Source organism: Leucopleurus acutus, assembly GCF_964270905.1.
Source record: "Leucopleurus acutus genome assembly, chromosome: 3".
Classification (NCBI taxonomy): domain Eukaryota; kingdom Metazoa; phylum Chordata; class Mammalia; order Artiodactyla; family Delphinidae; genus Leucopleurus; species Leucopleurus acutus.
Genome location: NC_139145.1, coordinates 279321 through 307249, shown reverse-complemented (window position 1 = coordinate 307249; position 27929 = coordinate 279321). Strand labels below are relative to the sequence as shown.

The 27929-nt window shown below is 57.6% G+C and overlaps 1 protein-coding gene across 4 annotated transcripts; it reads left to right on the top strand.

Moving 5' to 3' along the window:
* Position 1: 1 nt before the first annotated feature.
* Positions 2-27864, top strand: SHC2 (SHC adaptor protein 2; the record flags this gene model as incomplete). Of its 4 annotated transcripts, none has more annotated exons than XM_082837297.1 (12): positions 2-490; positions 14605-14675; positions 16377-16437; positions 16552-16671; positions 17170-17223; positions 17352-17403; positions 17491-17617; positions 18816-18972; positions 19620-19701; positions 22571-22714; positions 24539-24849; positions 27736-27864. In XM_082837297.1, the coding sequence occupies 12 exons, from the start codon at positions 17-19 to the stop codon at positions 27862-27864; spliced, it is 1782 nt and encodes a 593-aa protein (XP_082693423.1). The 4 variants fall into 4 exon arrangements, with proteins under 4 accessions (XP_082693423.1, XP_082693425.1, XP_082693424.1 ...); XM_082837299.1 differs by having other exon boundaries at positions 17-490; positions 19620-19677; XM_082837298.1 differs by having other exon boundaries at positions 17-490; positions 18816-18999; positions 19620-19677.
* Between the last annotated feature and the right edge of the window lie 65 nt (positions 27865-27929).

Here is a 27929-nt window from a genome sequence, read left to right as displayed (position 1 = left end):
TCGGGCGGCCGCGGCCATGACGCAGGGTCCGGGCGGGCGCACGGCCCCCCCGCCCCCCGCACCCCCGGAGCCTGAGGCGCCCACCACCTTCTGCGCGCTGCTGCCGCGCATGCCGCAGTGGAAGTTCGCGGCCCCAGCCGGCTTCCTGGGCCGCGGCCCGGCGGCGGCGCGGGCTGCGGGGGGCGCGGGGGCGGCGGGGGGAGCCGAGCCCGAGCCCGAGCCGGCCGGCTCGGCCGGCGTCCCGGCGCTGGCGGCGGCGGTCCTGGGCGCCTGCGAGGCGCGCTGCACCGCGCCCTGTCCCCTGCCTGCGCTCAGCCGCTGCCGGGCTGCCGGGGCGCGGGGGTCGCGGGGCGCGCGGGGGGCAGCCGGGCCCCCGGACTCCGCCGCCGACGAGTGGATCCGCAAAGGCAGCTTCATCCACAAGCCGGCGCACGGCTGGCTACACCCGGACGCCAGGGTCCTGGGGCCCGGGGTCTCCTACATCGTTCGGGTGAGTGGGCCGGCGCGACCCTGAGATCCTATCCTCCCCGGAGCCCCAGCCTGGGCACAGGGGCTCCCATCCCCCACTTCTTTCTCTGGGACACTCTGGACCCGGAGAGCCAGGTCTCTTTCCGTCCCTCCTTCTCTCCCCATCACCCTAGACCCCCATCGCCAGCCCGCGCTCAGCGGGCCGCCCCCACTCGGGAGGCGCTGGGGTCCAGGTTCCCACGGCGTCACGTGGGGAGGGGCGGGGAGAGGGCGGCTGGTGGGAGGGGGGCACGCATGCGCGGGTTAAGCGGAGCCCCCGTTCCGTTGGCCACCGTCTGCGGGGGGGGGGAGGATGCGGGTGGGGGCGTCCTGATACCCAGACCCCCACTGAAACCTCCTTCCCAGACTACAGAACCGGAGACCTTGGCCTGAGGTGGGGCGCAGAAAGGCCGGGCCCCGCTAGGCCCCAGGATTCGAGATGTGAGACTCCCGGGAACTTGGAAGGTGCTGTAAGGGAACAGGTCTTCATTTGTCCTGGTTTTATTATGAATCTTTTGGACGTACGGAGACGTGGGCCGTTGGCCGGCCCGTACTAGCACCCACGCCTGTGAACGTTGCACGCTCCCCGCTCAGCCTGTCTGCCCCTGTGTGTAGTTTTTGATGAACCGTCAGGAGGCAAGCGGCCCAGGGGAAGACGCTCCGTAAAATGCTTCCGTGCGGCCCCCTGGCCCACCGGGGCCCTGCCCGTCCACAGTTCATTGTCACATCCAGGGTCCGGCAGTATTCACAGCACTTCAGTCTGGTTTTTGGGGCCAGGATCCTGGAGGTCTGTGTCTTTGCAGTTGGTTGTTTTGTCTTTGGTTCTTTTACAACCTCTCCCCGCCTCGCCCCCCACCCCCGTACTGCGTTGAATAGTATCCCCCCAGATTCATGACCTTCGGAACCTGTGAATATGGTTTTTATTTGGAAATCGAGTCTTTGTCGACATAATCAAGTTAAGATGAGATCACACTGGATTAGGGCGGCGTATTGGATAAGAAGAGGGAGATTTGGACACAAACGCACCGGGAGGGCCCACGTGACAATAGGGGAGAAATGGAGCGATGCATCCACAAGCCAAGGGACACCGAGGGTGGCCGCTCACCACCACCAGACGCTGGAAGAGGCGGGAAGGGCCCTCCCCTGAGCCCATCACCTCCAGGGAGCAGGGCCCTGTCACACCTTGATTCCCAACTTCCAGCTTCCAGAACAGTAGGGTCAGGGTTAGATTTCTGTTGTTTTAAGCCCCCAGTTTGTGGTGCTTTGTTGTGGCGGCCCCCAGTGGCCTTGACTCTTGTCCATGTGTGGTCCAGGCAGGGTCCACTGCATCCCGGAAGCCTGTTAGACATGCCGGGCCTCAGGCTGCCCCAAACGCTGGGTCTGCCTGTTCTCTCCTGGCGTCTTCTAACTTGGCTGTGGCCCCTTCTTTCGCTGAATCTCAGCTTCACTGGATTCAAGACTGATTTTGTAGTGAGATGTTTTGTGGGTGATGTTTTGTGTTTCTTGGGCTTCAAACCACATCCCCTCAGGGGCGAGCTGTGTCTGCCCACCGGCCACGGCCACGGGGATTAGGAGTGTTCAGAATTCAGATACTCGTGTTGTTGAAGTGCAGGCTGTTGGATTATTCCAATGATCTTGACGGTTTTTTTTTTTTTTTTTTTTTTTTTGCGGTACGCGGGCCTCTCACTGTTGTGGCCTCTCCCATTGCGGAGCACAGGCTCCGGATGCACAGGCTCAGCGGCCATGGCTCACGGGCCCAGCCGCTCCGCGGCATGTGGGATCTTCCCGGACCCGGGCACGAACCCATGTCCCCTGCATCAGCAGGCGGACTCTCAACCACTACGCCACCTGGGAAGCCCAATCTCGACGTTTTCATCGATGCAGCAAATATTTAATGCATGCCTCGCCCTGCCAGGTGCTGATGGTATCGTAGGAAATGGGAAAGATCTGATCCCTGCTCTTACGGGGCTCAGATTTCTAGAGAGAGAGGCTGACAGTAAATAAATAAGAGACAAACAGGGAAATGGCAGACACTGGTAGATGCTGTGCAGAAATTACAATCGAGTGATGTCAGAGCAAGAGACTGGTGGCTGCCTTTAGCCGGGCTGGTGGGCGAGGCGCCTCTCAGGAGATGCCATTTAAGCTGAGACCTGAAGCCACTGCGGCCCCAGACGTGAAACGATTGGGGAGAGAGAGTCCGAGGCAGGGGCTCAGCGGGCACATTCGGGGAGTCGCCGGAGACCCACGTGGTGGGGCTGATGGAGGGAGACAAGAGCAGGAATAAGATTTGGGGGCTGTGGGGAGAAGCTGGGCTTTGGATGGCTCTAGGCAGGGTCGCAGGGCAGCGTTGGAGCTGAAAGGATCTTTCCTGTGGAAATGGGCTGGAGGTGGGGCTGGAAGGGCAGCAGAGAGACCTCGGAGGTGGCTGGGGAGCAGTCGGCTTAGCGGATGCAATGGACCAGGGCAGCGTGGGGCTGGGGAGAGAGGGCCCACAGCATCCGTGTTGGAGACAAGCCAGCGGGAGTCGCTGGCTGATGGGTGTGGTGTCCTGACGCAGGCTCCCTGGAGAGGCGCGGCCCCGCGGGGCCTGAACCAGCCTCCGTGGCCTGCTCCTCCCCTGGGAGCCGCTTGTCTCCCTGCACCTGCATCCACCAGGTGTCCTGGGAGCCACGGAGTCCCCTCCCGGTTCACAGAGAAGTGTGAAGTGAAGGCAGGAGCAGCCGTATCCCAGCTTACGCAGGGACAGGCAGGTCCGACCCTGGGTCCTCAAGAGGGGATGTGTGTCTCCACTTATGTAAGGTGGGGAAACGGAGGCACAGGGAGGCAGGGCAGTTACATGGTGAGAATCCAGGACCAGACCCAGAGCTGAGGCTCCTCTCGGAGCCTGAACTCGTTGCCATGTGGCAACTACCAGGGTGGTTGGCAGACTAACGGCCCCAAAGACGTCCCCGTCCTGGTCCCGGGCCCCGAGGATGTGTCACCTCACAAGGCAGAGAGGACTTTGCAGGAGGGATTAAGTTAAGAACCCCGAGATGGGGAGGACCCTCGATTCCCCGGGCGGCCCAGCGTCATCCCAGGGTCCTTATAAGAGGGAGGCGGGAGGGTCAGAGGCAGAGAGAGACGGGAGATGCTGTGCTGCTGGCTGTGAGGATGCAGTAGGGGCCACGAGCCAGGGGTGCGGTCCCTCTAGAAGCTGGAGAAGGCGGGAACCGGTGCTGCCCTGGAGCCTCCGGAAGGACCAGCTCTGCCCACGCCTGGATTTAGCCCCGTGAGGCCCCAGTCGGACTTCTGACTTCTAGACCTGTAAGGGAATACATTTATGTTAAATTTGTGGTAATTCGTTACAGCAGCAAGAGGAAACTAATACAGCAGCTGACTCACCTACCTGATGTCACAGAACCCTCACAAAACCCTGGAATGGTCCCTGTTTTGAGACAAGAAAAGGGAGACTCAGCGAGCAGTGATGCATGCAATCAGGGCACCTGGGTTTCTAGACGCTAGTGTGGCGCCTCCAACCCTGAGATTTCCTACCCAGTTTCTAGGGGAGGAAACGGAGGCACAGCCGCGTCAAGGAGTCCGGCGAGGGTGGTAGCAGATGTGGTGCCCTTAGCGGCATCGCGGCAGTCCTCACCCAGAGCAGTTTAGACCCACGACGACATCGATCATCTCACGGGAGAAGCAGCCCCGGGCGGGTGGCGGCTGTGGGGTTGGTTAATTTCACAGCTTGGGGACCCTGTCATGGATTCACGTTCTTTTCATCTGTGTTGGGGGTGAATAGTGTCCCCAACCTGATTTGGAAATAGGGTCTTTGCAGATGTCATTGGGTAAGAAGAGGTCCTCCTGCATTAGGGTGGCCCTGGACCGAGTGACTGGCGGCCTTGAGAGAGAGCCATGTGAGGACACGCGTGCAGACGCTGGCCACGCAGCTCGAGGCCAGGGAGGCAGGAGGGCAGCTACAGCGGAGGCCGGAAGGGGCGGGCGGGAGGGAGCCTCCCCTGTAGCCTCCGGGAGGACCCGGCCCTGTGACACCTGGGTGAGGGGTGTCTGGCCTCCAGGACTGGGAGACAGGAAACGTCTGCTGTTTTGAGCCGTCCGGCCTGTGGGGCTTTGGCACAGCCATCCCCAGAAACGTATGCAGCACCCTTGCCTGCTCTTCCTTTCTCAGATCAGTTCCTCTGTCCCCTCAGCCTCCAGAAAAGAGCCCTCTCCTGCCAGGTCCTTCTGTGAATAAGGATGCCTTTCCGGAAAGCCCCAGACAGTGTCCTGTGACGTTCCCTAAACTGCCCGTGGGACTAGCCGAGACCAGTGCCGCCCAGAGGCGGACGTGGAATGTTCCAGGTCCGTGCCGTCCCATTGGTAGCCACGTGTGGCCACGAGCACTCGAATGGGGCTGGGGCAGCTGAAGAACCCAACTTTCAGTTTGCTTCATTTTAAGCTAAGTTCAAGTGGTCGCCTGGCACTCCGCGCCCCTGTTGGACGGCTCTGGTCCAGATGGATACTTGCCCCGTCTGTGGATCCATCCCGTTTCCTTCCATCGGGGCTGTTTCCACGCCGGGCACTTCTCCTTTTGTTCCCGAGTCCAAGCTTGTACTGGTCTATGCAGGACAGGCCAGTAAATCGAGAGCCGAGTCGTTGGGGCAAGGAATAGCGACTTGATCTGGAGAAGACAGTGGACGTGCGTCCCAAAGAGCCATCTTCCCTGAGAGAGCGTGCACGCTTCTTCCATACTGAAAGGGGCGGGACTAAAGCCAAGCACTTCCTGGTTCCCGTCAGCCTCCGGAGGGCAGGTGTTAATTTCTTCCTCCTGCAGGAGGCAGGATTCCCGGAGATGGGCCACTGTGTTTAATTTAAGCTTTTAGGCAACATCCCCATAGCGATTAGTTTGTAATAGAATACAAGGTTTCTTCCCTATTACACTTTTACGAAAATTCTACTAACAAGCCCTTTCTGCTTTTCGAGGTGCCCTCACCGTGCGCTCTCTCGAGTTTCTCACGAGGAAGGCTTTGAATGGGGCACAGAGAGACTGAGAGCTGCCCCAGGGGCCCAGGCCTGGCTGTCTCCACCGCCCAGTCTTTCCTGAAGGCTGGTCTCGTAGGTGGTGGTGTGTGGGGAACCTTGGGAGGTTAGCTGTGCTCAGGTGTTTTTAGCTGCAAATGCAGCTGATTCCTTGAAGGCAAGGGGTAGGATGGCTCCAGGGTGGATTACTTCAATGACTTGAGCATATCCCTGAAGCCCCAGGTCTGCCGTCTAGAGCATGCTGGCTTAGCCGTCCTCATGGTCACAAAAGAGCAGCCACAGCACCAGGTATCGCATGCAGATCCAACCATGTCCACTGGAAGAAAAGGCCATCCCTTTCGTTCTTCTCGCCACACCTCGCTGGCCGGAGGTGTCAAGCTCCATTCGTGGCAGGGGAGGTGGGCCACCAAATTGGCTTGAACCAATGGTGAGCAGAGTGTGGTGCCCAGACCTCGGGGAACTTGTTATAAATGCACATTCTTGGGCTCCACCCCAGACCTGCTGCGTCAGAAACTCTGGGGTGGGCCTGGTGAACGATGTTTTACCAGCCTGCCGGCTGATTCCAACACCCACTCGTGTTTGAGAACCACCAGCCTTAGCCAGCTGCTTGCAATACTGTTGAATTAACCACTGCTCATTTATAACTAGTGTTTGGTAACCTCCACCCTGAAATGAACATCACATATATAACGCCTACCTGCACATTTATCCCCCCCCCCAAAATCAAAAACAAAACAGCAATAAAAAGGAGAAACACAGAGGCAGCAATTCACAGTAACATAGAATATGTTTCAGTGTGTAAACGCGTAAGCTTCTCTAGGCGCACAGCGACAGAGACAGGAGCCACCGTTCACACGACAGCTACAAACAGCTCTAGGGTTACTCTGGCAGCTCCAGTACCACCATTAGAGTTGCTGCAGGCCGTGTGATTCTCAAAATAGCGGACAACTCTTGGTAAAGCCTGAACGACACACAATGAAGCCTTCTGTCAACATACAAGATAGTTTCAAGTTTCATTACATTCGATGCGTATTAAAACCATACCAGAAAGTTAAGCATGGAATTACTATGTGATCCAGAAATTCTACTCCTTGGTATACACCCGAAAGAGCCGGAAGATTATAAGTATATGACTGGCTATATGGGTGAGGTTGAGTGTGTGTGTGTGTGTGTGTGTGTGTGTGTGCATCTAGGGAGGAGATAAGTATTTTTCTCTTATGGGAATTGAGCAGGGACTCAGATATTTGCACACCCATGTTCATAGCAACACTATTGACAACAGCCAAAAGGCAGAAACACCCAGCTGTCCGTTGATGGATGAATGAATAAAACGTGATCCAGCCACACAGTGGAACATCACTCAGCCTTAAAAAGGAAGACGGTTCTGACACCTGCTACACCATGGATGAAACTTGAGGACGTGACGCTCAGTGAGAGAAGCCAGCCACAGCACAGATACTGTGTGATTCCAGGCACAGGGCGTCTCTGCGGGAGTCACATCCACAGAGACAGGAAGTAGACGGTGGGGGCCAGGGGCTGGGGGAGGGGTGGGGAGTCGGCGTTTCACGGGGACAGAGCTTCAGTTTGGGGAGATGGGAAAGTTCTAGAGATGGATGGTGGGGATGGTTGCACGACAATGTGAAGGTGCTTAGTGCCACCGAGCCGTGCACTTACAGACGGTTAAAATGTTAAATTGAACGTTACGTGTATTTTGCCACGGTAGAAAAGAAAGCAAACAAAAAATGCCCTTAGGTGCTTCGAGTTCTGTGTAAAATGGTGTTAGGTGGGAGTCGTGGTGAATGTTGAGGGCTTTTCACAAACGCGAACGCCCAGGAGGACGCTCTGAAGTCCTTGGGGACCCAGGACCAGCGTCAGTGCAGGGCTCCCCAGATTTTGCAGGAGTGCACCCCACGATTTTGCAGGCTGCCCCTGAGTTTGTGTCGGCCCTCAGCTGGGCTCGTGATGCTCGCGGCGGGCTCACCTTGTGCGTTTTTGGCAGGGAGCATGGAGGCCGGCTCTGCCAGCCTCTGTGCGTCTGGTCGGGAGGCAGGGGTGCCCGTGCATCCCGACGCGGCTGCTGGAAACTTTGATCGCTTGGTGTACGGGGGAGAGTGGCGTCCCCCCAGGTTCATGTCCGCCGGGCCTCAGAATGTGACTTCATTTGGAAATAGGGTCCTTGCTGATGCAATGAGGTTAAGGTGAGGTCCTCCTAGAGCAGGATGGACCCTAGATCTAGTGTGACTGATGTTCTTCTCAGAAGAGGGAAATCTGGACACAGACACACAGGGAGAGGCCACGTGACCACAGAGGAAGGGGCCGGAGGGATGTGTCTGCAAGCCCAGGCCTGCTGGCCACCGCCAGTAGCTGGAAGAGGCAGGAAGGGCCTCCCTCGGGCCTCCAGCTGGGGCGCGGCCCTGCTTCACCTGGATGCTGGGCGTCCGAGCCCCAGGACTGGGAGACACGGAGTCTCTGTTGTTCGAGGCCGCCCCCCAGGAGACTAACGCACTCAGTTAAGGCGATGTTTCTCCCTGGTCAAGGCCCCATTTGTTTCCGTTATAATCACATATCTGTGGGGATGCACTTTTTTTTGGTCAGACCTTTAAAAGGGAAGGGTAACATAGGTGTGTCCAAGTGTGCAAAGGCAGTCCGCTGCTGCCCGGGGCCCCCTCGCCGGCCCCACCAAGTCCCCACCATCCGGGCCCCTCCGCCCAGAGCCTTGTGTGTCTGTTCCTCAACTGCATCTGTGGAGGGGGGACTCTGACCCTCTGCAAGCAGCCTGATGCCCAACAAACGTTCACTAACTCGTCTTAGCAAAAATGGACAGTTCTGCCTGGATGGACACTTTTCATTGATAATTACGTGTTTATTTTAATGGTTATTAGGAAACACTGCTAGGCATCAAACCCAAGTTTTATGGTAGCAATATGCAGTTTCCTCTTTTCTTCATGTACATTTTTTCTTTCTTTCTTTCTTTTTTTTTTGGTCGCACCATGCGGCTTGTGGGAATTTTAGTTCCCCGACCTGGGGTTGAACCCGGGCCCTCGGCCATGAGGGCTCAGAGTCCTGAACATGGAATGCCAGGGAATTCCCACTCATGTGCATTTTCTTTTCTTTTCTTTTTTTGCTTTCTCCTTTTTTTGTTTCCCCATGCACATTTTTTTAAAAACTGAGATGTAATTCAGTGTCATAAAACTTACTCATTTAAGCTGTACGATTTAGTGGTTCTTAGTGCCCTTGCAGATTTGTGAAACACTCATTATGATCTAGTTCCAGAACATTCTCATGACCCCAGAGGAAGCCCCGTCCCCATGAAGTCACTCTGCACCCCCTCCCTGTCCCCTGACAACCAGGAACCCACTCCCTGTGTCTGTGGATTGGCCTGTCCTGGACGTTTCCCATCAGTGGAATCACACGCCGTGTGTCCTTCTGTGTCTGGCTTCTCTCACTGAGCGTCGTGTCCTCAGGGTCCATCCACGTGGTAGCGAGTGGCGGGGCTTCTCTCCTTTTCATGGCCAAGTAATGTTCCAGTGTGTGGACGGATGACATTTTGTTTATCCATTCACCAGTTTATGGACTTTGGGGGGGTTTCCTACAGTTGCCTTCAGAAATAAACTCAGTTATGCTTATAAATGGAGTTTATTTAAAACGAAAACGCTAAGTAGTAACGGTACAGGACCTATTGCACCGTGAGGGGTGGCGCGTCCTGCGGGGAGTGTGGTGAGCTGGGTGCTTGTCCTGTGTCCGCCCTGGTGTGCTGTGTGAACTCGGCTGGGTCCCTTTCCTGCTCTGAGCCTCATTTTTCCCACTTGTAACTCAGTTTTCCCCTTACATCCTAGGGCCAGCTCTGGGTGGCCTCTGTTTCTGCGTTGGCGAAGGGGAAGGTGGGCTGCAAATCCGCCGTTTGGGGTCCCCTCCCGGCCTTCTCTGTCGGTCTCCCGGGCGCAGCTGTAACAAATGACCACACACTGGGCGGTTAAAGCTACAGAAATGTATTCTCTCCCGGTTCTGGAGGCCAGACGTCCGAAATCAAGGTGTCGGCAGGCTGGTTCCTTCTGAGGCTCTGAAGGAGAGTCTGTCTCCAAGCTTCTGGGGCCGCAGCCCTGCCTCCAGCTCCACATGCTTCTCCCTGCATGTCTGTCCCTCAGCCCCCCTCTGCCTTTCTCCGGTGAGGACGTGTGGCATCGGATTTAGGGCCGATCCTAAATCCAGGACCGTCTGACCCTGACATCCTTAACCTGGTTGTATCAGCAGAGGTTCCCTTCCACTAAGGTCCCTCTCACAGGCTGTGAGGCTGGGCATGTGGACAGAGCCTTGGGGCTGTCACCCACACACCACGGCTGGCCTTCCGAGACGTTGGGATCCTTGGTCAGAGGTTGTGCTCCCTGGCAGGCCCGAGGCTGAATTTGACCTCTGCCTTTTTTTTTTCTTCTATTTAAAAATAAAAATGCCTTGTCATTGTTTACAAATTGGGGTGTTGCAGGCAAAGGCCCTGGATTTCAGGTGGTCTGGCAGCACTGGGCCCCTCTGGCCCCTGAGCGTGTTGTTTGCTGCCGTCTTCACCGCCTCCTGCAGGGCCGGGGCACGCTCCAGAGCCCAGGCTGTGGGTTCAGATCCTATTTCTGCCGCCCACGACCTGTGACTGCCAACGGGTTACAGAGCCCTCGGGGCTGTTTCCTGAGGGGTCATGTTGCCGCGCAGTGCGGGCTTTGGGTGGAGCGGGTTGACAGGTCATGTGCGCAGCACACTTGGAACAGGGCCCGGCGTGCGACAAGCGGCTTATCAGTGTCATCGCTGCCGGCACATGCTTCAGCCACCTGCTTACCTTCCCTGCCTTCGTAGTGTGTTCTCCACCCTCCGGGAAGGGGACCCGTGTTGCATCTCCTCTCCCGTGCAGTTGTGTCATGCACCCACTTCACCCGGGGGGGGGCTGGGGGTACTGGGAGGATTTCAGTCACACAACCAGAATGAACTGTACACTAGTTAGGGTGAATTAGACCCCTCAGACCGTGGGGCCCTGATGCCCCATGCAGACGCATGCTCTGTTAGAGGGAGGGTACCTTTTGAGCCGCCAGCACCCAGCAAAGCTGTCCACTAAGTGTGAGAGTCTGCTTTGGGGGCCGGGGCCACAGCTAATTCTCTTCGAGGTTCTACGTGTCTAACGCACGCCTGGCACATAGTCCCTGCGGACCTGTCTATCCGTCCCTCCATCTACCTGTCCATCCATCACCTATCCATCATCCATCATCCTTGCATCATCTGTCATCCATCCATCCATCTACCCATCCATCCATCCATCCATCATCCATCATCCATCCATCATCCATCATTCACCCATCCTCCATCATTCATCCATCATCCATCCATCCATCGTCCATCATCCATCCATCCATCCATCCATCCATCCATCATCCATCCATCATCCATCATTCACCCATCCTCCATCCATCATTCATCCATCGTCCATCCATCCATCGTCCATCATCCATCCATCCATCCATCCATCATCCATCATCCATCCATCCTCCATCATTCACCCATCCTCCATCCATCCTCCATCCATCGTCCATCCATCCATCGTCCATCCTCCATCCATCATCCATCATCCATCTTCAATCCATCCATCCATCGTCCATCATCCATCAATCACCCATCCTCCATCCATTGTCCATCCATCCATCGTCCATCCATCCATCCTCCATCCATCGTTCATCCGTCCATCCTCCAGCCATCCATCATCCACTCATCCTCCATCCATCCATCATCCATCCTCCATCCATCCATCATCCACCCATCCTCCATCCATCCATTCTCCATCCATCCATACATCGTCTATCATCCATGCAATGAAGGTGAGACACATCAGTTCACCTCCCTGCTTAAAGCTGTCCCACGGCCCCCCAAGTTGGTCACGATGAAACCCAGCCCCTCATCACAGCTCCAGGGTCCCACATCCTCTCATCTCTCATCACTCCAGCCACACTGGAGTGAGTCTGGTCTCTCCAAGCTGGTTCCCGCTTCTGGCCTGTACTTGCTGTTCCCTTTGGCCTGGATCTTCACTTGCCTTACTCCCTCTCTTCTCCTGGTCACTGTCTAGGGAGCTTCTGCTGTGTAACGAACCATCGCACAACCTAGTGCATGGAAACAACACACACTTTTTATTTCCTGTGGTGCTGTGGGTCGGCTGGGGCTGAATGGTCTCCTCCTTCACATGGCGATTGGCTCCATGTCAGCTGGGGAGATGGGGGTGGGCCATGTGTCTCGTCATCAGGCAGGGTACCCCGGCAGGGTTGCAGGGTCCCAAGAGCAGCAGGGAAGCAAGCTCCGGTGACGGGTGACCGCGCCTGTCCGTGTGCTGCTTGCATTACGGCCAACCCAGGGCCTGGATGGGGGAGGGGGGGAACTGGTGGCCACTTGTACAGTCAGCCAACGGCATCTGTAGAAGCAGCTACTGTGTCCTGCTAGAGCTTGTCACCGACACATGTGCATGCGCACACACAAACACACAGTGTCCGCACATGCTGTGTGCACGTGTGTCCTCCTCGGCCCCCTTGTCCACACAAAAGGCACTGTGGCTTCTAGTCGGCACCTTGCTCTTTTTACAGCTGCAGACTTCCATTCCCAGCACCGCGATTTACTTCGGTTCAGCAAAGATACAGGCTGCCCGGTTAAATGTAAAGTTCCCATGAACACGAACAATTGTCAGTATAAGTATGTTTTGTGCGTTATTTGGGACATACACTAAGAAGATATTAATCGTTTATGGGAAATGCCAACCTAACTGGCGTCCTGGGTTGGACCTCAAAACCCTAGATGTGTCAAGTTTTGGGGTGTCTGCAATTTCTTGTTTATTCCTCCAGTGCTGCAAGTCCCGCAGGAAGGGAGGGGCAGGCGGCCGGGGGCAGGGCACCCCCGGGGCCAGCATAGGAAGGCATACTCCGCACCGGGCTGTGGTGGCAGTAAATACCCGCGCACCTGCCCCAGCACCAGTCCTGCGGGGGTGGGGGTGGGGTGGGGGCGGAGCCCTGGGGGGAAGGTGGAGTATGGCTCCCAACAGCCACCTGTGCACACATAGGGAGCCTGCAGACTGGTGTGTCTGTGGGATAAAGTCCTCAAAATGGAGTTTCAGGGTCAAAGCATGTGTGCGTGTATCATTTTTTAAAAGCCGAGGGGACTTCCCCGAGGCACAGTGGCTACGACTCCATGCTCCCAGTGCGGGAGGCCAGTTCGATCCCTGGTCAGGGAACTAGATTCCACATGCATGCCGCAACTAAAGACCCCGCATTCCGCAACTAAAGATCCCGCATGCCGCAACTAAAGAAAAATGATCCCACATGCTGCAACTAAAAAATCCTGTGTGCTGCGACTAAGACCCGGCACAGCCAAATAAGTAAGTAAATAAATATTTTTAAAATTTGAGGTAAAATTCACATAACTAAGTTAACCATTCACCATTATTTATTTATTTTCTTTCCTTCTTTCTTTTTTTTTTTTGGACTGTGTCAGGTCTTAGTTGCGGCACACGGGATCTTTCGTTGCGGCGCCCGGGCTTCTCTCTAGTTGTGGCCTGTGGGTTTTTTTTCTCTCTCTAGTTGTGGCTCGCGGGCTCCAGGGCGCATGGGCTCTGTAGTTTGTAGCATGCGGGCTCTCTCGTTGAGGTGCGCAGGCTCAGTAGTTGTGGTGCGTGGGCTTAGTTGCCCCGTGGCCTGTGGGATCTTAGTTCCCCGACCAGGGATCGAACCCGCGTCCCCTGCATTGGAAGGCAGATTCTTTACCACTGGACCACCAGGGAAGTCCCTACCATTAACCTTTTGTTTTTCTTTTTTTTAATTTTATTTTTAAAAGTTATTTATTTTTGGCTGCATTTGGTCTTTGTTGCTGCACGCAGGCCTTACCCAGTTGCGGCGAGCTGGGGTCACTCCCCGCTGCAGTGCGCGGGCTTCTCATTGCGGCGGCTTCTCTTGTTGCAGAGCACGGGCTCTAGGCGCGTGGGCTCAGTAGTTGTGTCTCGCAGGCTCTAGAGCGCAGGCTCAGTAGTCGTGGCGCATGGACTTAGTTGCTCCGCGGCATGTGGGATCTTCCCGGACCAGGGCTCGAACCCATGTCCGCTGCATTGGTAGATGGATTCCCAACCACTGCGCCACCAGGGAAGTCCCCCATTGACCGTTTGAAATCACAGTACAGTGGTATTTAGTACATTCACAAGGTTGTGCAACCACTAAATCTATCTAGTTCCAGAACATTCCATCAACCCAAAAAAAACCCCGTCCCCGTTAGCTGTCACCCCCTACGCCCCTCCCCAGCCCCTGACAACCATGAACCCACTCTCTGTCCCTGTGGATTTTCTTGTCCTGGACGTTTCCCATCAATGGGATCACATGACAGACTCTGCAAATGGCTGTGCCAGGTTCCCTCCCAGCTGTGGAGACAGCACGTTGGGGGGTGCTGGTGGCCGTCGTCTGGCCACCCTGCCCCACCCCTCCTCCGGCTGTTCCTGCCTTCTCTGTCCCTCAGCATCGTCTCTTGGAGATTTTGAATTACCGAATTACCTTCCGTGGAAATGGTAATCTGGGCAGGGGTGGGCACACTCTCCCTGGAAAAGGTCAGACAGTCAAAGCTTTGGGCTTCGCGGGCCAGACGTCCTCTGTCCCGGACCCTGGGGACGCAGAAGTGAACAGGGTTGCCACCGTCCAGTCCTCCTGGGCTGACCTTCTAGTGGAGCAGAAAGAGAATGAACAGCAGATGGTTAAACGAACAGCCAGGACTGAGCCTGGAGGAATCCACCGCTTCCAGGGAACAACTCCCTTACAGTCAGGGAGGGCAGCTCTGAGGAGGTGACCGGGAGCCTGGAGCTGGGGAAGGAAGCAGTCCGCAAATAGATGGGGGAAGGGACGGCTGGGGCTGGCTGGTGCAAAGGGCCTGTGGCAACCAGGCTGGGCCTCATAGGGACAGAGGCGGGGGCTGGAGCCCAGGGTGGCGGGAGGGGAGGGCGGACGGCTCGCTGGAGGGAAGGCCTGGGTTCCACGGTCAGGCCCCAGCTGGGCTCTGCTGGGCTGGCGCTCACCCTGTGCTCTCTCCCCTCAGTACATGGGCTGCATCGAAGTCCTCCGTTCCATGCGCTCCCTGGACTTCAGCACTCGCACCCAGCTCACCAGGTGAGGCCCAGCTGCGGGGGTGGGGTGTCTGGTGTGTAGCTCTGAGCTGGGAGGTGAGGGTGGTGGACTCGGCGACAATTCCCTCCCCCTTCCCGGCTTGGGGAGCAGTGCTCTGCAGGGTCAGAGGGATCTGGGGTGGGGCACAGTCCCAGCTCTGTCCCCGCCTGCCGGTCACCCACGCTCTCCGGACCCCAGATGATCTCCTGGAGACGACAGCGCATCCCTCAGAGAGTGTGTGGGTCCCACGAGGGGTGCTGAGGACGCCCCAGCATGTCCTGGCACCGGGGGGGGGTGGGTGGGCGGTGCTGCTGGCTCCCGGTTGAGACTCAGGGCAGGGCTGCCAGGGGCTGGGAGCCCGTCCAAGGCGACCAGGGCATGTCCACCGTCCTGGTTTTTTTTGGTGCAGAGAAGGCATGGTGGTGTCGTGATGTTCCGAGCTGCCTGGACCTGAGTCACGTAGAGTCAAGGGTACAACCGGGGCTGAGGCAGGAGGGGCCCCCATTGTTTTGCATGTTGAAAACTGACTGAGTGCATTCACCAGAGACATTAAAAGACTCTACTGAGATATAATTCACCCAATCAAAGTGTACAATTCGATGTATTTTGCTGTTTTCCAAGTTAGGCAACCATCACCACGATCTAATTCCAGAACGTTCCATCACCCTGAAAGGAAGCCGCGTCCCCATCAGCAGTCACCCCACCCCCTCCCCAGCCCCTGACAACCACGCAGCCACTCTCTGTGTCTGTGGATCTGCCTGTTCTGGACGGCTCCCATCAGTGGAATCACACACCGTGTGTCCTCCTGTGTCTGGCTTCTCTCACTGAGCATCGTGTTCTCGGGGTCCGTCCACGCTGTAGCAAGTGTCAGGGATTCCCCCCTTTTCAGGGCTGAGTGATGGTCCCGTGTGTGGAGGGACCACATTGTGTTTATCCATCTTCAGCTGGCGGCCGTTCGGGTGCTTTCGACCTTTCGGGCTGTTGTGAGTTGAGCTGCTGTGGCCGCCCACGGGCAGGCTTTGTGTGGACGTGTGTTTTCAGTTCTCCAGGGTGTGCACCTGGGGGTGGGATCGCTTCGCACTTTGAGGAGCTACTGCTCCATTTTGCCTTTCCACCTGCGGGGTGAGGGCTTGGTTCCCCTCACGGCACTGACATTATTGAGAGCCTTCTGTGTGTCCCTCTGACCCTCAGGACCTTGTTAAAGTTCCAGCCCCTCCGGAGGGACGAGCTGTTTCGTGGAGTCTCTCCCATTCTGTTTGGGAGGGTTGGTTCTGCCATTGCGTCTGGGGGCCCAGAGCAGAGGTCATCCTCTTATGCCACAGATGGGAATCTTGGCCAGCCTGTGGCCACACAGAACTTGGGGTTCAGGCTGAAGGGCTGTGTCAGCACCCCCAAATCTGACCCCCAAATCTGTCAAATGGGCTGTGGCTCAGAGGTCCGCTGGTCACTGAGAAAGAAAGAGCTGGAGGGGGAGAGCTGAGGGCAGGGGCACCTGCGGGGCACACGGGGTGGGCGGCTGGGAGCCCGGAGCCCCTGGTCCAGGCTTCCAGGTGCCCCAGCGTTCCTCCCTCCTCTGAGCCCCTCCCCACTCAGGATCCACTGCGCCCCTTCCTCAGCCCATCGCCCTCTGACCCCCCCCTTCTCTGAGCCTCTGCTCCCTCCACTCCAAGCTCTCTAAGCCCCCTCCCTCCTCCGCCCGCACAGGGAAGCCATCAACCGGCTCCATGAGGCCGTGCCTGGCATCCGGGGCTCCTGGAAGAAGAAGGTGGGTGAGGGGCCCATGGCCTCCGGGTGCGAGCGAGTCATGGCCATCCCGGGGCCTGCCCCAGCTGGAGCCCCACCGCGGGCCCACCTTCCCGGTGCCCTGTGCCCCCCGCAGGCCCCCAACAAGGCACTGGCCTCCATCCTGGGCAAGAGCAACCTGCGCTTCGCGGGCATGAGCATCGCCGTCAGCATCTCCATCGACGGCCTCAACCTCTCCGTTCCCGCCACGCACCAGGTGAGCGCCGCCCGCCCCTCCCCCCAGCCTCCGCCAGCCCCGCCCAGGGCGGGGTCTGTGGACTCACCTAGGTGAAGTCTGGAGGCATGCTGGGCGGGAGGGGGGGGGCTTGGGTGAAGTGCAGGTGTTGGTGTGAACTGCGCACCGGGACGCGTGTGGATTTTAGCACGTGTGTCTGTGTCGGGGGTGTGGTGACGCGTCTGAGCCTGGCGCCCACGTGCACACGTGTGAGGATGCCCACCAGCGCGGGGCGGGTTTGTCCTCCCGTGCGGCCGCGTGGCCGTGGGTCTCTGCGTCCTGCCCTGGCTGCGGGGCTGCCCGTCCAGTGGGGCTCTCGGTCATCCTGGCGTACTGTCGAGGGGATGGCTCATCCCCTCACCCCTGTCCTTCCGGCCCCCCCCCCCCCCGTGGCCTTGGTCTCGTGACCGGCCCGAGCCCCTGTCTCCTCCCCTGACCCTGAAGCGGCAACCCCGTGACTGGTGGTCTCTCTTCGGCCAGATCATCGCCAGCCACCACATGCAGTCCATCTCCTTTGCGTCGGGGGGTGACACGGTAAGGCCGGGACTGGGGGTGGACTCCCGGCCCCTCTGTCCCCCCAGCCCCGAGACCCCCTGCCTGTGCCCATCGGTCCCACCCCCCGCGTTGCTGGGACTCCTCCGCCCGCTGCCCTCTCTCCCCAGGACATGGTGGATTATGTGGCCTACGTGGCCAAGGACCCCATCAACCAGAGAGGTGAGGCCCGGTGGGGGCGGGAGGGGCCCTTGGGCTGGAGCGCGTCAGCCAGCCGAGGCCCCGCTGACGCTGCGCCACGACCCCCAGCCTGCCACATCCTGGAGTGCTGCGAGGGCCTCGCCCAGAGCGTCATCAGCACCGTGGGCCAAGCCTTCGAGCTGCGCTTCAAACAGTACCTGCACAGCCCCCCCAGGGTTGTCGTCCCCCCGGGAAGGTACCGGCCTGCCCGCCCCGTCCCCCCGCACCTCTGCCGGCCCTGCCCCTCCTCCCCGGGCTTGGGTCCTTGTCCCCTCCCTGCTCTGCGCCCCTCGTGGCCCACGGCTCGACCACCAGGACCCCATTTCCGCATCTGTAAAGCTGGGATAACAACATCCCCACTCCCGGCTGAGGCGAGGGCTCAGGGAACTGGTTGGCGGGGGGTGGCCTTCATACTGTCGTCATTAGTCCGCACGGGGGTGGCCGGCGCTTCTGCAAAGGGCCGGACTGCACGCCCTGCTGTCTCAGCCATTGTGGCGGAAGGCAGCCAAGGAGGATGTGTGAGCAGTCGGCGGTGGGCTGTGTGCCAGCAGAACTGTATTTATGGACACCCCAAACTCTGAATTCCGTCTGACTTTCACATGTCATCAGATGGTGTTCTTCGGATGTTTTCTTAGCCATTTAACAGTTCTGCGGCGTAAAAGTGTAGAAACCGTCCTCGGCTCCTGGGCCGGCAGAGACAGGCAGGGGCCTGCGGTCGGCTATTTAAATATCTGGACAGACAGGAATTGGCTAGAATAAGTAGTGAAAAAATGAATTTGTTAGAAGTCCGATATGCACCGATGAGGGGCCGGCACACGCAGCTGGACACGCCCCTGTGGCCCTCGCACGGGCTTGCACGCCCCTCGCACACGGACGCTGGGGCGGCCCCAGCCCCTCTCCTCCCCGGGCTGCAGGGCCCTCCTCTGGGGCCCCCACTGCGACCTGCTGTCCCTCCCTGACTGAGCGGCGGTCAGCGGCTTCCCGTTTTTTGCTCTTAGGAACCACACTTGCCTGGATGAGTCTCCATGGCATAAACTTCAAAGGCGCCATCCAGGGCCAGAGGGCGAGGGCGTTTTCAATGCTGGGGGTGTCGCCACCCTAAGCCGTGGCTTCCGGGTTCTGGGTGCAAGCCTGGCGCGGGCAAAGGGGGTGGAGACCAGCTTTTCTGAGGCCCTGCTTGGCTCGGCCAAAGCGCTGAGGCTCGTGCAGGATCCCCTTTGATGGACAGAAAGGGGCACCCAGACCCTCCATCAGCAACGGTTCCTGGTGCCACCGCTCAGCTGATGGGGGGCGGTCAGGGTCCCTGGGCCTGGGGTCCTCGGCACCCTGTTGGGAGCCGGCCCCTTCCCCGTCCCGTGCTGGGGCCTGTGCTCCCGCTGGCTCTGTGTCCGCAGGCTGACCGGGCCGGAGGACTCGGCCTGGGGGGACGAGGACGAGACAGAACACAGCTACTACAACCGCACTCCCGGGAAGGAACCGCCCCTGGGCGGGCTGGTGGACTCCAGGCTCACCCCCGCGCAGCAGCCCTGTGCCCTCGGGGCCCTCGGCCAGGTCAGCCTCTGGGACCTCGTGGGGAGGGTGTCCCAGGGGGCCTGACCCCCAGCCCCTCCTTCTGCTCCTGTCCTCCGGGATCCTAGAGGAGGGTCTCTTGTGCCGCCCCCACCTCCTTCCTCCCTCCCCAAGCTGCCCAGATCTGCTCGGCCCTATTCTTGACACTTCAGACGGGATTCCCATCGCAGACATGGAGGAAATGGGTACAGCAGTGATTGAATCAGGGCTTCCAAGGAGGATAACGAGAACGTACCCCAGGGAGACTGACCAGCCCTGGTCAGGAGGATGTCCCTGAGGGCAGGGTTTGGGCTGGGCCCTGACGGGTCAATAGGCGTCGCCCAGGAGAGCAGTGCAGGGAAGGGCATCAAGGTGCAAGAGACAGCATGTGCCGGGGCAGGCGTTCCAAGTGGGGACGGCCCATGAGGCTGCAGCAGAGGTGTGTGGTGGGCGCACAGGCAGACGGAGGCCAGGGAGCGGGGGATGGGTTCAGAGCCGAGCTTCAAATCTGGCTTATAGGAGGCTTGGTGTGGGAGACTGGGGTGCTGTGCTGGGAAGAGGGGGTGCTACAGGCCAATCAGGAGGGTTGCCGTGGGAGACTGGGATCTGGGCTTGCACACTGCCGGAGGACCCCTTGCTCTCTTTTTCAGGGAGCATCTCCTGCTCGAAGAGACGCCCGAGGCCCGCAGTGGGACGTGGGCCCCTCAGGTACGGTCGGCTGCTCTCTGGGCTGTGGGAGGGGCCCAGCCCTCCCCCTGGGTCCCCACCGCCCCTCACACTGCTTCCACTCTTTGGGTCACTCCACTTTCACCGGCGAGATTGTATTCCCTCCCCACGCTCTTAGAGATTTGACAGCGTCTGCTTTTTTTTTTTTTCTGTGCAGACCAGTTTCCTTGTATTTTGGGCATAGGTACTGCATCTCGTGGTTCAAAGCACCAGAGTATAAAAAGGCATCCGGTGAAAAGTCAGTCTCCCTGCCCCATTTGTTTTATCCACCTCCCTAATCAGGTAACCGCTGTTAGTAGTTTCCATGTTTTTTCCAGAATTTTGCATGCACGTTCATGCCAACTCAGACGTACGTGGCTTTCCCCGGTTTTTAGACGGCGGCGTGCTATCTACCCCTCCACCTTGCTTTCCCCTCATAACAACCCAGCTTGGAATCCTCCCCACGTCGGGGCACGGCAGTCGCCCCCCTTCTTTTTCACCACGGCATACTCCCTGCCACGTGAAGGGCCGTCCTCGCTCAGACATTTGGGCACTTTTCGCAGGTATTCGCCACAACAGCGTCCACCACTCAGCTCTGTTCAAGGGCCTCCGTAGGATCCGTACCCGGGACAGTGGCCGCTGTTCCATGTGATACAGGTCACACAGCTGCCCTTTCGTTTTACATTCCCACCAGGTATCATGAGCTTTTAACAAAATGGTAGAGTTTTCAGCCATTTAAATGTTAACGTTATACAACATTTACAGTGACAGAGAAGGCTAAAATCCCCTTTGCCCCAGCTCCGAGGTCGTGACCTCACCCCCCTGGCACTTTTGTGTCTCCTTTCAGCCTTTATTACCAACAGGCCCCCAAAGAAGTCAGGACCCCGAGACAGGCTGCGGACACCTTCGGTCTCTCTGGGGCTCTGGCTGTGTCCGTGTGCTCTTCTGAACGGCTGCGTGCTAGTCCCCTGTCCTTGGAGTTGCTTATTGATGTGGCCCCCTCTTGATGGGTGGCAGACCCCTTGGGCCCCCCCGTGTGTCCCTCCCACGGATGCTGAGCTGTGGATGGAGTGCACACGTCAGCCACGGTAGGGAAGCTGCCGAGTGGCTCCCCCATGTGGCCGGGAAGTGTTTTTTCCCGCCAGCCCTGCTGCGGCTGCCTGTTCCCTCACAGCCGTGCTGACATGTGTTGGGCTTTTTTTTTTAGATCTTCCCAAACAATCTGGGCATTTCACTGCCGAGCATCAGAACCCTACTGGCTCCCGGAGCTTGTGGTTAAAGAACACGTGTGGCATTGGGTGCCCAGCAGGTGTCCAGCTGTCATCTGGCCCTGGTCAGCTATTTCTCTGGGACATGGGCTGCTCAGGCCTGACTCCCAGGGCTCACTAGCATTTCCTACCCCTGAGCCTTTGCACATGATGTTATCACTTCTTATCATGCCTTTCCCAAGTCTCTGGCCAAGAACTCCTACCAATATGTCAATGCCCCAGCTCCAATGCCCAGAAATTTTCTCTCTTTGGACTCCTGCAACCCAGGTTTCTTCCTTCTCACTTCACCTTGATTATAAGAGGCCGGGAGAATCTGTGCCTCCTCTGTGAAGCCTGGGAAGCCTGGGCTGAGGCCCCTTGGCCCCCATCAACCACCCAGGGCGGTTTCCTCTTCACCCCTACTTGTGAGGAAGCTACTCCCATTCTCTCCATTTTGCAGAGGAGGAGACTGAGGCACTGAGAGGTGACCTTACTTGCTCATGCCCACAGAGGGTGGAGCCGATGTATGAGCCCAGGTGTCTGCGAGGGTTAAGGATGTAATTGGCATAAAGCAGAGATCGTGGCTGCGGGCCCTTGGGCTGCATTTGGCCACGGTGTATTCAAAGGCCATTTGGCCATTTCCCTGCCAACGATTAAAAATGGAGACGTTTAGAAATGGATTGACACTTCTGGGGAAAAAAAATACACACGTGTCCTTTGAACGTAGGAAAAGATGCTGAACCTTGCTCAGAATAAGAGAAATGGAAATTAAGTTCCCCCAGGATGCCATTCTCACGTACCGCGTCAGCGAAAATCCAACAGTCTGATAATACACGGTGGTGAGGCCTTGGGAACAGGGCAGAGGCAAACTGGTGAGGATCCAGCAGATCTGGACCGAGGTGCTGAGGGACCCGGGGAGAAACTCCACCGAGGATACCTTTTCATGGTGTTGTGGCTTTTGAACCATGTGAATGCTTTATACATTCAAAAACAAAACTGAGGAAAGAAAAGAAAGGAAAGCCTAAAATAGAACGGAAGCAAACAAATGACCTGACCATGTATCATGTTGATAACATAATTACAGGGAGAGCAGAATTTTATTGTTATTATTTTTTGCGGTACGCGGGCCTCTCACTGTTGTGGCCTCTCCCGTTGCGGAGCACAGGCTCCGGACGCGCAGGCTCAGCGGCCATGGCTCACGGGCCCAGCCACTCCGCGGCATGTGGGATCTTCCCGGACCGGGGCACGAGCCCGCGTCCCCTGCATCGGCAGGCGGACTCTCAACCACTGCGCCACCAGGGAAGCCCTGTTATTATGTTTTAAACGTGGAGATTTAACATAAACATTGGGATTCCTGCCTTCCCTTGAAACTGGGAAGCTCTGGCCCCCTGGCCGCTTTCCTGCCTGGCAGACGGGCGTAGGTGTGGGGCGGGGGGGCGCTGGGGGCGCGGCTCCCCGTGACCTCCGCGTCTGCACAGTCCCCCGCGCCGGGCTGGGCTTTTATGCGGTTTTTCACTCCTAACCCTGCTGTGCAAAAGGGCGGGGCTTCCCTCCTGGAGGGAGACAGGTGTGGGCAGGGCTGCCCTCCAGGGCCCTTGTCCTTGGGGTCCCCCGGCTGACCCCACCCCACTCCGGCTCCCCAACCCCAGCCCCGCCCGGGGATGGCTACGTGCAGGCAGACCCGCGGGGCCCGCGAGACTACGAGGACCACTTGTATGTCAACACGCAAGGTCTGGACGGCCCGGAGACCCTGCAGCCTGAGGACAGCCCCAAGAAGGACCTGTTCGACATGAGTAAGTGGGGGCGAGCCAGCCTGCTGGAGGAGGCCGGGCCCGAGCAGCCCGTGGCCTGATGGGAGATGCCCTGCATCCTCCCCTTGGGACTTCTCCCCAGGTTATAGGGTTGGGGTGGGGAAGTGTGCATCCTATGGTACTTCCTCCTCGGTGGGACCCTCCAGTCTCTTGAGGGTAACCCAGCTCCCTCTCTATGGGGGAAGAGTGTGATGGGGGGCGTTCAGGCGTCTCTTCTCTGTGGGACGCCTCAGTCTGCAGGAGGCCTAGCTCCCCATCTCTGGGTCTCCCCAGTCTGATGAGGGAGTTTAAGCTCCCTCTTCATGTGACTCCATGGTCTGAGGGAGGAGGCCCAAGCCCCTTAAATGGAAATCCCAGCCTAATGGGGAACCCCCAGTCTGAGGAGGTAGGCCTAATCCACACCTTGATAAAGTGACTAGCTGATGGTGGAGGCCAGTCCTTCTTCCCTCTGGGATGCCCCAGCCTGAGGGAGGGCTCAGCCTGATGGAGGAGGTTTGGGTCCAAACTACACTCCTTTCCCACAACATCAATATTATTTATTCATTTGTTTGTTTGTTTGTTTATTTTTGTCTGAGTTGGGTCTTCGTTGCTGCACGCGGGCTTTCTCTAGTTGCGGTGAGCGGGGGCTACTCTTCGTTGGGCGCGCAGGCTTTTCATTGCGGTGGCTTCTCTTGTTACGCAGCACGGGCTCTAGGTGCGGCGGCTTCAGTAGTTGTGGTTTGCGGGCTCTAGAGCGCAGGCTCAGTAGTTGTGGCGCACGGGCTTAGTTGCTCCGTGGCATGTGGGATCTTCCCGGACCAGGGCTCAAACCCATGTTCCCTGCATTGGCAGGCGGATTCTTAATCACCACGCCACCAGAGAAGCCCTGGAAATGTCTTCCTTCACAGTTTGCAAAGCCTCCTTCCCTCCACCGACAACTCGATTTCTTGTCATTACAGTAGTGACATGACACCTGCACCTGCTGTGGCCCTGCTGGCCCCCACAGCAATCTCAGATGGGAAAGGAGGTCCTCCGGGTGTGAACTCCTTCTGAGGCAGGCTGTCCCCTTGGGTGACCAGCCAGATGGCCCAGCAACCCCAGTGGAGAAAGTGATGCTTGTTGCCAGGCGCCCATTAGAAATCCTGGGGTTGCCTCTGATTTGCCCTCCTTGGGTCATGTGCTCATCCCCCAGCCAATCACTAGGCCAGGGGTGCGAGATCAATATGCTGATTGGCCAGGACTGGTCACGTGTCCTGGGAGCGGGAGGCTGGGTCAGCTTCCCCTAGGTCACTGGAGGAGTCAGGGAGGAGTGATCCGGAGGGACCAGAAGCGGAAGGAGGGTGGAGGCAGAGCACAGACACGCCAGGGCAGGGGTCAGGGCTGCGACTGCACTCCAGGGTGTTTGAGCTATGCGGCCACATCTCAGAGAGGGTGACTGGCTTGCACAGTGTCACAATGGTGCCAGCTGGGAGCCTTAGGAAGACCATCCGGAGCTTTTCCATTAAGAGTTTGGAAAAGAAAGGGATGCCTGCTGCCTACCACCGAGGTGGAGCCTGTAGTGGAGGCCCTGGCCAGTGCGGTCAGACGAGCTGCTGAAACAAGAGGCATAAACACTGGGAAGGAAGCCAGTGTAACAGGACAAGAAAAAGAAGTAGGTGTGCACCTTGGAAAGAAAGACATGCTCGTTCTTTGCACATGCTTAGAAAATCCAAGAGAATATATTGCGTTACTAATAGAACCAATAAAAGGTGAAGGAGCAGGTCCCCCCGGCCCAGGCCCCCCCCTCCCCCCCCCCCCCCCCGCCTCCCGCACGGTCTTCGCCCACAGGACCCTTCGAGGATGCCCTGAGGCTGCACGAGTGCTCCGTGGCCGCGGGTCCGGCGGCAGCCCCCCTTCCCGTGGAGGACCAGTGGCCCAGCCCGCCGACCCGCCGGGCCCCCATCGCCCCCACGGAAGAGCAGCTGCGGCAGGAGCCCTGGTACCACGGCCAGATGAGCCGTCGGGCGGCGGAGAAACTGCTTCGAGTGGACGGGGACTTCCTTGTGCGGGACAGCGTCACCAACCCGGGGCAGTATGTCCTCACCGGCATGCACGCAGGGCAGCCCAAGCACCTGCTGCTCGTGGACCCCGAAGGCGTGGTAAGGTGGGCGTGGGGGCGGGGCAGGGGTGGGGAGGGGGCCGGAGGCTGCGTGGGGTGGGGTTGGGGTGGGGGGCCTGGGGCAGGTGTGGAGCCGGGCTGGGCAGGGAAGGGACCTGGCCTCTCCCCTCAGCCCGAGGCCCAGGGCGCCCGCCTTTTAAGCGCCCTTTAGGTTTAATGAAGTACGTTTCAGATGACAGAGCCCTTTACTCTGTTTCCCTTTACCAGGTATTTTAGAATTACAAAGTATTTTGCAGTTTTAGAAGACTTTTAGGTTTTACGAAGGACTTCCCAGTCTATAAAGCATTTAGAGGGGTTACAAAACCTTTTCCAATCTCAAGGCCTTTTAGGACTTACAAAGTACCATATTCCATCATTTGCGAGATGCACTTTTTCCCCCACATTGTATCATTGCTAACGCATCTTGCAAACAGTGATGTCTCTGAGCGATAAATTTGGTCGTTTCCATTTCTAACGTATCTGAGGGTTCACAAAGCACGTCTCCATTTACAAGGAGTTTCAGGGCCTGCAAGTTACGGAATTGCTTCAACCCTCTGGTACACACTTTCCTCTCATTTTGACATCTCTAAAGTCTTGATTTTTTTTAAACCATCAACTGCATCGCTTTTTTTTTTTCGCGGTACGCGGGCCTCTCGCTGCTGTGGCCTCTCCCGTTGCGGAGCACAGGCTCCGGACGCGCAGGCTCAGCGGCCGTGGCTCACGGGCCCAGCCGCTCCGCGGCACGTGGGATCTTCCCGGACCGGGGCACGAACCCGCGTCCCCTGCATCGGCAGGCGGACTCTCAACCACTGCGCCCCCAGGGAAGCCCAAATGCATCACTTTTATCGACTGAACTTGGAGGTTTTCTCCTCTCCTTGTGGCACATAAATTGTGAGGCATCTTGCGGCTGCCTTGAGTCAGTGAGGTCTGGCATATTCTATAGCTCCTAAGGCATCTTAGGGTTTACACGGCATTTTCCAATCTACAAGGCGTGCTAGGGTTTTGAAGGGTTTTCCGTTGTCCGAGGGCCTTGGGCTCTGTGCTGTGCTTCCCTGGTGAGGAGGAGCGTGGGGTGTTAAGGGACTTCTCGGAGTCACCTCCAGCTGAATCCTCGGCGCTGCCCTGGGGGGCCGCGTGTGCTCCGTGCCCTATACGGGGCACACGGGGGTGGCGACTGTGTGGCCTGGCCCAGGTGGGGCCACAGCTCCAGGCCCCTGTTCTGGCAGTTCCCCGAGCCACCTCCTCACTCGTGTCTGATCGCAGAGTTCACAGCTGTGACCTCAGCCTGGCGTGCTGTCAGCCCTCCCCCAGGCCTAATTCCCTCTCGGGTAAACAGATCTCCAGGAGGAGAGACGCTATAGAAGCTTCAGAACCTCCTTACGTACTTGGTTAACATGCAGGTTCCCAGGTCCTGTCCCCAGTGCCTGGGAAATAGGTGGTTTGCCGTGGGCCCAGGCATGTGCATTGCCAGCCTGCTCCCCTGGTGATTTGTGCCCAGCGAGTCTGGCATCGCCCATGAATGTCTGGCAGCTGGCGGCCAGCGGGTGTGCGTTGCGTCCAGGTCTATACGTAGGATGCTAAGATTTTCTCATTCTAAGATGCAGGTGGCTTTTAGATTTGGTGGTTCTGATTTTCAGATCCATGTCTACAAGATTCCTGGCGTGTATTCATTTCCTAGTACTGCCCTCCCAAATGATCACCGACCGGGCAGCTTGAAACCACAGAGATGTATTCTCTCCCAGCTCTGGAGGCCAGACGTCTGACACCAAGGCGTTGGCCGGGCTGGTTCCTTCTGAGGCTCTGAGGGAGGATTGGGTTCAGGCCTCCCCCTCAGCATCTCATGGTTGCCGGAAATTCTCGTTCTCTGGCTTGTGGACACATCACCCCAGTCACCGCCTCTGTCTTCTCGTGGCCCCTCCCTGTGTCTCTGTGTCCAACCTTTTTCTCTTCTTATAAGGACGCCGGTCACTGGATTTGTGGCCTCCTGAGTAATCCAAGATGAACTCATCCTTTTTTTACTCTTTTAAAATTAATTTTTTAATTGAGGTATAGTTGATTTACAATGCTGTATTAATTTCTGCTATACAGCAAAGTGACTCAGTTATACATAAGTATATACATTCTTTCCTATATTCTTTTCCATTATGGTTTTCCCAGAATATTGAATATAGTTCCCTGTGCTCTACAGTAGGATCTTGTTATCCATTCTATGTATAATAGCTTGCATCTGCTAATCCCAAACTCCCAATCCATCCTTCCCCCGCCCCGCTCCCCCTTGGCAACCACAAACCTGTTCTCTATGTCTATGAGTCTGTTTTTGTTTTGTAAATAAGTTCATTTGCATCATATTTTAGATTCCACACAGAAGTGCCATCATATGATATTTGTCTTTCTCTTTCTGAGTTACTCCACTTAGTGTGATAATCTCTAGGTCCATTCACGTTGCCGCAAATGGTGTTATTTCGTTCTATTTTATGGCCGAGTAGCATTCCGTTGTACCTGTGGACCACATCTTCCTTATCCATCAAGGTGAACTCATGTTAATCACATCTGCAAAGAGGCCTTTTCCAAACAACGGCCCATTCACAGGTTTCAGGGGTTAAGATGTAGACATATATTTTGGGGGGGGGGCACCGTTCAACCCGCTACAGGAAGCGTGGCCCCAGAGTGCTGGTGCTTTTGGAGCCTGTGCCCACACGTAGTTCTGGAATTCTGAGGCTGATTCTGTGGTTGAAGTCTCTGACCCAGTGGTTCTCAGCCTTGAGCGCGAGCTATCGGAGGGTTCGTGAAGACGCAGCTCCCCATCAGCAGGTCTGGGGCTGGCCCGAGAGTTTGCCTCTCCGACAAGCTCCTGGTGGTGGTGATGCTGAGGCCTCTGGCCCCACAGGTGCGGACGAAGGACGTGCTCTTCGAGAGCATCAGCCACCTGATCGACTACCACCTGCAGAACGGGCAGCCCATCGTGGCCGCCGAGAGCGAGCTGCACCTGCGTGGTGTCGTCAGGCGGGAACCCTGAGCCAGGTGCGTCCGGCCCCGTGGGCTCCCAGCCCCCATTTGCCAGATTTTTCTCATCTTAAACAC